Raw genomic sequence first — 5798 nt, 5'->3', positions numbered from 1 at the left:
TTCTGGGCTCAGGCCTAACAGGCGGCGGCTGAATCCGTGCACTGGAGTAATGTCGAGATGTTGATTCTCGGGACTGCGTGTACGGGTCCGAGCAGGCGTCCCGAGCATCAGGTACCCAGCACCTCCACCAGTGTCACGACGTCGAAAGCTCGAGGGACAAACGTAACGCACTTGTCGGCACAGGCAGTAACAAGAACGGACGGTTTTAAAATACCGCGCACTAGTCACTGCTTCTTCTTCTTCTTTCTATGTTTTTGATAAGTGCCGATGTGTCTTATGTCGTCGTCATCGCCGCGCTAGACACGTGGCAATATTCTGGGGGTATGCTTACAGCATCGCATCCATAGCCCCGTTTACATGAATGCGACAGTGTCGCATCGCATCGCATTTCTAGCGCATCGCATTCATGTAAACAGCGATAATGCGCTAGGAAGACGCATCGCATTAATGCGCCAGGCGAGGGTAGATTTACGGGCGTGAAGCGACTCTCGCGGAGTATCTAAACACACGATCGTCGCATTAGGAATTATGGGAAGGAATTAGCTGCGGGACTGCCGCGCTGGTGAAGCTGCGAGACAGCAGCACCCGAAGCAGAAGCAAAATGGCGTCCCCCGTGACAAGGTCTCTCGCCGCAACGTGCTCGGCGCGAACGTATTTCACCGCGGAGGAAACCGCTGCTTTTCTCGCAATAATTTCAGAAATGAATATTGGGGAGCTGCTAGATTCCCGCCGTCAGAGGAACCAAGTGCATTTTACGAGGGTCCAGGAAGAGATGGTTCGTATTGGTTATGAAAGGACTTGGCAGCAGCTGCGAACGCACTGGAAGAATCTCAAAGGAAAATTCAACAAGGTAAGTTGTCTTGCTGATGTTGTGATTGATGAGTTGTCTTGCCGAGTTGTCTTGATTGATGTTGTGAAAGGCGCTGCCGGAATCGCACTCACTTTTCGAAAAAAAATTCTTTTCTCGCTAGGAAAAGAGAGCTACAAATGCTAAGCGGCGCGGCACCCTCGAAATGGAGATGGTTCAAAGAGATGAGCGCCATTCTGTGCCACCGTCCTATGGTGGAGGCCCACGACTATGGCATCGACAGCGACGCTGTCAGCGTCGCCGAGGAGGACAGCACAGGTAAAACAAGTGGAACTTTTTTTTTCAAGTGTCCATTCTCGCAGCCTGGCACTTTGGTGCCCATAGCTTATCCGAAGCTGCACTCCATTTTCAGCCAATGCAAGACCAGTCAGTGAAGACTGCTGAGACCCGTCGGTGGCAAAATTCCTGGATAATCGCTTGTACCAACAACTAGTAAAGCTGCTTCTCCGAATGAAGCTAGTTCGCCTGATGCGATTGTGTTCTCCCATGTTCTGGCACTTAAACATCTGAGACAAGCAACCTGATTTTTATAATTTCATTTATTGCAAACACTGAAGACATTTGCATCACTAGCAAACCAATGTTTTAGTGCGTAATTTAAAAGGGGCCACCTGTTAAAAAACAGGAGCCAACGGTAAGGCAGCAAAAGCAATATGTGTGCATGCATACAACACATCTGTGCATTTGCTATATTTATGTACATGAAAACAGGAACAGCAGAACAAGTAGTAGTTAGGCTTGTTGTAAAGCAGAGCAAGAAATTGAAAAAAAATCAAGTGTGAGCAAAGCAGTTGTTTTACACATACATGATGAGCAGATGTATGTTTCAGAGTGAGCTATGCAGTGACACGTACCACCTTCTTTTTTCAATTTAGCTCAGAGTGATGACGACAGGCTGTCCAGCTTTGAGAGCCTGGATTCTCCTGGTGGCAGCCAAACGCCTTCTGAAATGAGCTCAAGTCGTAAGTCTTGTTTTCTTAATGGTACAGTCTGTGTTCTTAGTAATGGAGTAGTGCAGTTCCTACAGGAATAAAGGGAAAAGATGACAAGCGAAGAATGTTTGTACATGTGCTCACATGGAATGTTTGTATATGTACTATCGACCAAAAAAGATTATGGACCACGGGATCTCAGTAAACGCTAAATATCCGAGCAGCCGTTAAAAGTAGCCAGTAAAACCGTACATCACAATGATCGCACGTACTAGTAGAGGCTGGAAATGAGAATACCAGGCTGCGTTTTGGGGCTGCGGAGATATTAAACTTTTTGTCAGATCCCTTGGTCCGTAAACTTTTTTGGTTGATAGTACATGTGATGGCATAACATGAAGTTGCTCATCATGGTGCACTCCATGTTTCTTTTTTCTTCGCTAGTCTAGTACCCGTGTGGAACCAAACAAACATTTCCTAAGTTCGTGTCGAACAGCCAAAGTAGAATTGACGGCGACGGCGTCTTGCTGCTGTGTTCACACACCCACACACTTGCGTAAGGCACATAGCTCTTCATCTTGTGTAAACACATTGGTTCACCTGATTGTACTTTGCATAATCACAAATAATGCTTGGTAGAAAGCCACCAGCAAAATGGTTTTCGTAACATCAATGCATGGGATCTACTTCATTTATTGTTTTTGATGCAACAAATTAAAACGGCTTTCCCGTGTGATATAAACAAAGGTTTTCCTATGTTCATGGTGATTACTGTTGTGCGCTGTTTCTTGCAGCAGCCACTGGCTCTACCCTGCCACCACCAAAGCGGGCCAAGAAGAACAGCACCTTGACGCTGCCCCAATTATTGGAGCGGCAGCATCTGCGCACAGCTGCACTCCTCAAAGAACAGAACGAGGTTCTGTTTGAGCAGCAAAAAGAGCTCCTACAAAAGGAGAATGACAACTTCAAAGAAGTTATGGCCGGAATTACGGCATCGTTTCTGCAGGGAACACAAGCCATGATGGCACAATTGGCAAGGCAGCCTGTGCCAACATTTGGGCAGATGGCACAACCCTTTTCTTTTGGCCATCCTCTGCAATATACTCAGCAAGAGGGAACTTATGTTTTTGCTGCACAGTCTCAGGGGAGCGGCCAGCCCAACTCTCAAAAACAGTAGTATAGGTCAACTATAACTCTAACAAATAAACAGTTTTCAAAAACCATGCTTCAAACTCTTTATTGTTTCATTCGACCGTCTTCAGAACTTCGCAAGATAAGATTCACCACGATGCAGACCGAAGTGGAAAGTTCTCGGCCAAGAAATTGCATAGGAAATCTCGCACTTCATTAACAGGGCCTGTGTGCAGAGGTCTGGTTGACGGCTGCTGGTAAAGCTCGTCCTCAGATGACCTAACATCGCCAATCCATGCATCATTCACTGTCTCTCCTCTCTCTTCACAAAAATTGTGCAAAATGCATGCAGCTGCTATGACTGTCGGCATAAATTTGTAATTTATGTCGGATCGCTTCAATAGCATTCTCCATCGCCCCTTAAGCCTTCCAAAGGCATGCTCCACAACATTGCGGCCGCTGCTGTGGGACACATTAAATGATTCCTGCTCCTTCGAGAGCCTTCCTTGTGACGAGGTGTATCCAATCAGGATCCAAGGCAAACCAGGGTATGCAGGATCACCCAATAGCATGAGTGGGATTGAGCAGCCATTCAACATGACTTCTTGTCTTGGCAACAGCTCCTCGCTTCTTTGGAAGAGTGATGACAGCCTCAACACAGATGCATCGTGTGCACTCCCCGGGACATTGCAGGTAACACTGCGAAATCTGAAACATGCATGTGTACTACAATTAGACACACGGTAAGAATATGGTTTCTAACAACAAGGACACTTCTGTGACAACCTGCAAGTGTGTGCAATCTATTCACTAACATTAATTGGCCAGCGTTAATACAGTCCTTGCTACAGAAGAACAACGAACTATGGTGCAAGCAAACGAACTTGTGGAAGGGAAGGCCACTGGCTCCCATGTTTACTAGGAGAAAACTCCCAAGAGAAAAAGAAAGCTGAATATTTTGTGAAATTAAACTTACCGCCCTCGGTCGTCTACTACAGCCTGCACATTGTATGATGTCCACATTTTTCTGTTCACAAAGTCACGATATCCTTTCTTTGGTGCCATGATAGGAATGTGGGTACCGTCGATTGCCCCAAATATTTGAGGGATGTGGCACCTTGCTTCAAAGTTTCTGGCAATAGCTTCAGCTTCTGTGGCAGTAGGTATACTTATGTACTTCTTCAAGTAATGCTGTACAAGCGACTGGCAGAACATCTAAACACAATTTTTGACGCTGCTTTTGTGAACGCCAAATTGATTCGCTACCACTCTGTACTCACTGCAGCTGGCCATTTTGAAAAGGGCAATAGCCACTCTCTTTTGCACTGGTAGTGGTTGTCGCACACAATATGTCTTTGGCGACATGAATGGTTCCAAAAGTAGAACAAGTTCGTTGAATGAAGCTCGGCTCATTCTGAAGTTTTCCTTCCAGTCCTCGTCGGCGAACTCTGTTGCAACTTGCCACAATGCGGTCCCACCAGTCATTCGAACGAGTCTTCATCCAGACACTTCTCTGCTTCCGTTTTTTTTCCCAGCAAAGACCCTATAATAGAGGGAAAAAAACATGAAATATTTCGAAAAAAGCTGCTAATGCAAAGTAGCACATAAATAATCTACTTATCAAAATGTACACAAACGCCACACGAAGTGTCAAATGTTGCTTGCAAAAGTAGTGCAACCAAATCCGGCAGAAAACAGCACTGGGGTGCCGTGGGACGATGTGAGACAGCAGTCAAATTAAGAACTTTTGAAGCCTGAAAAAAGTGCTGCTCCCACGGCAAAAGCTGTTGTGATATGAATAAAGAAATCTTGATGTTTACCGCTAGGTTCCAGAGTTGACGCATTTATATTCGTCAGTCCGAACACATGTACAGGCCACAAAAATGCCAACATCGTGTCTCCCCCGCTAAGCAAGACTTCGCTCAAAAGCATACCATTTTCTTTATTGTCAGCACGTGAACGAACAGCTCGAAGTGCTTCCCTATATTTTTGCGTCAAACTCAGGATCACGTAGTCAGAATTTGGCAGCCAGCTCACCTGATCCCCGGCGTCGCATGGATGTTTTCGATCGCGAATTTGCGCTAGAGCTCACTTAATCATAATTTCTGGACCGTGTAGCAGCAATTGTTTCCGATCACGACGCGACGGCTATCGAAATTCGTAACAAACTCCACTCGTCTTCGTACGCGGCTTCGTTTTGGGAGTACTAGCGGGCGTAAATGCTCTCATTAACGAGTATAGCACAGTGTCTGTCTGAAAGGATCCTTCAGAGATGTTCTCACCTTGCATGGTAACCAAATCGTTGACTGCAGAGCACGTCGCCAACCCTCTTGCGCGCAAAAGTGCTTTCATGTAGGCCGACCGTATCCGACGACGTCGATGCTGATGCTGCATGCAGGCGACAGCCTACAAGATGACATGAAAGTTAGTCCATGCCGACAAAAGCAGCATAAGGTGGAGAAGGAACGCTGCATTCCCAAGCATTTTGCACAAGCGTCAGTCAGGCTCTCGGTAGTCGGTACACTCGGCACTGAGCCACCAACGTGCACTCGGCACACTACCGGAAACCAGTTAAACCGGAAGTCGGCTGCATTTCCCTTATACGACACCATGTGGCGCTACGTTCTCGCGAGAGTTAATGCGCTACATGTAAACGGCGTCGCATCGCCTTTCCCAAATGCGCTTGGAAATGCGATGCGCCACTGTAGCATTCATGTAAACGGGGCTCATGACTCGTTGGTATTTAAAACATTTTTTTAGCGTGCAGAAGCCATAAACAAAAAACAAATAAGACAAACACCAGCTCCTATGCTTGTTTTAGCTTTATAGTATCCATTCAATGGTTTCTGCTATCTAAAAAAGTCGGGTCA

General features: G+C 46.3%; 1 protein-coding gene across 1 annotated transcript; it reads left to right on the top strand.

The window, feature by feature from the left end:
• The first annotated feature begins 400 nt into the window (after nucleotides 1-400).
• LOC125944500 (uncharacterized) lies at nucleotides 401-3014 on the top strand. The gene is made up of 4 exons (XM_049665003.1): nucleotides 401-854; nucleotides 978-1126; nucleotides 1744-1830; nucleotides 2592-3014. Exons 2-4 carry the CDS (start codon nucleotides 988-990, stop codon nucleotides 2972-2974), a joined length of 609 nt encoding a protein of 202 aa, XP_049520960.1. The 5' UTR covers nucleotides 401-854; nucleotides 978-987; the 3' UTR covers nucleotides 2975-3014.
• Nucleotides 3015-5798: the final 2784 nt, after the last annotated feature.

This window comes from Dermacentor silvarum, chromosome 3 (genome assembly GCF_013339745.2).
Source record: "Dermacentor silvarum isolate Dsil-2018 chromosome 3, BIME_Dsil_1.4, whole genome shotgun sequence".
NCBI lineage: Eukaryota > Metazoa > Arthropoda > Arachnida > Ixodida > Ixodidae > Dermacentor > Dermacentor silvarum.
This window is presented reverse-complemented; position numbering and strand designations above follow the sequence as displayed.

What these genes read in the sequence shown, in the direction of transcription:
- LOC125944500 (XM_049665003.1), top strand. Translation starts at nt 988, where the DNA reads ATGCTAAGCGGCGCGGCACCCTCGAAATGGAGATGGTTCAAAGAGATG. An exon ending in CGCCGAGGAGGACAGCACAG is followed by an intron (nt 1,127 to 1,743) that starts GTAAAACAAGTG and finishes TTTTCAATTTAG; the next exon opens with CTCAGAGTGATGACGACAGG. An exon ending in TTCTGAAATGAGCTCAAGTC is followed by an intron (nt 1,831 to 2,591) that starts GTAAGTCTTGTT and finishes TGTTTCTTGCAG; the next exon opens with CAGCCACTGGCTCTACCCTG.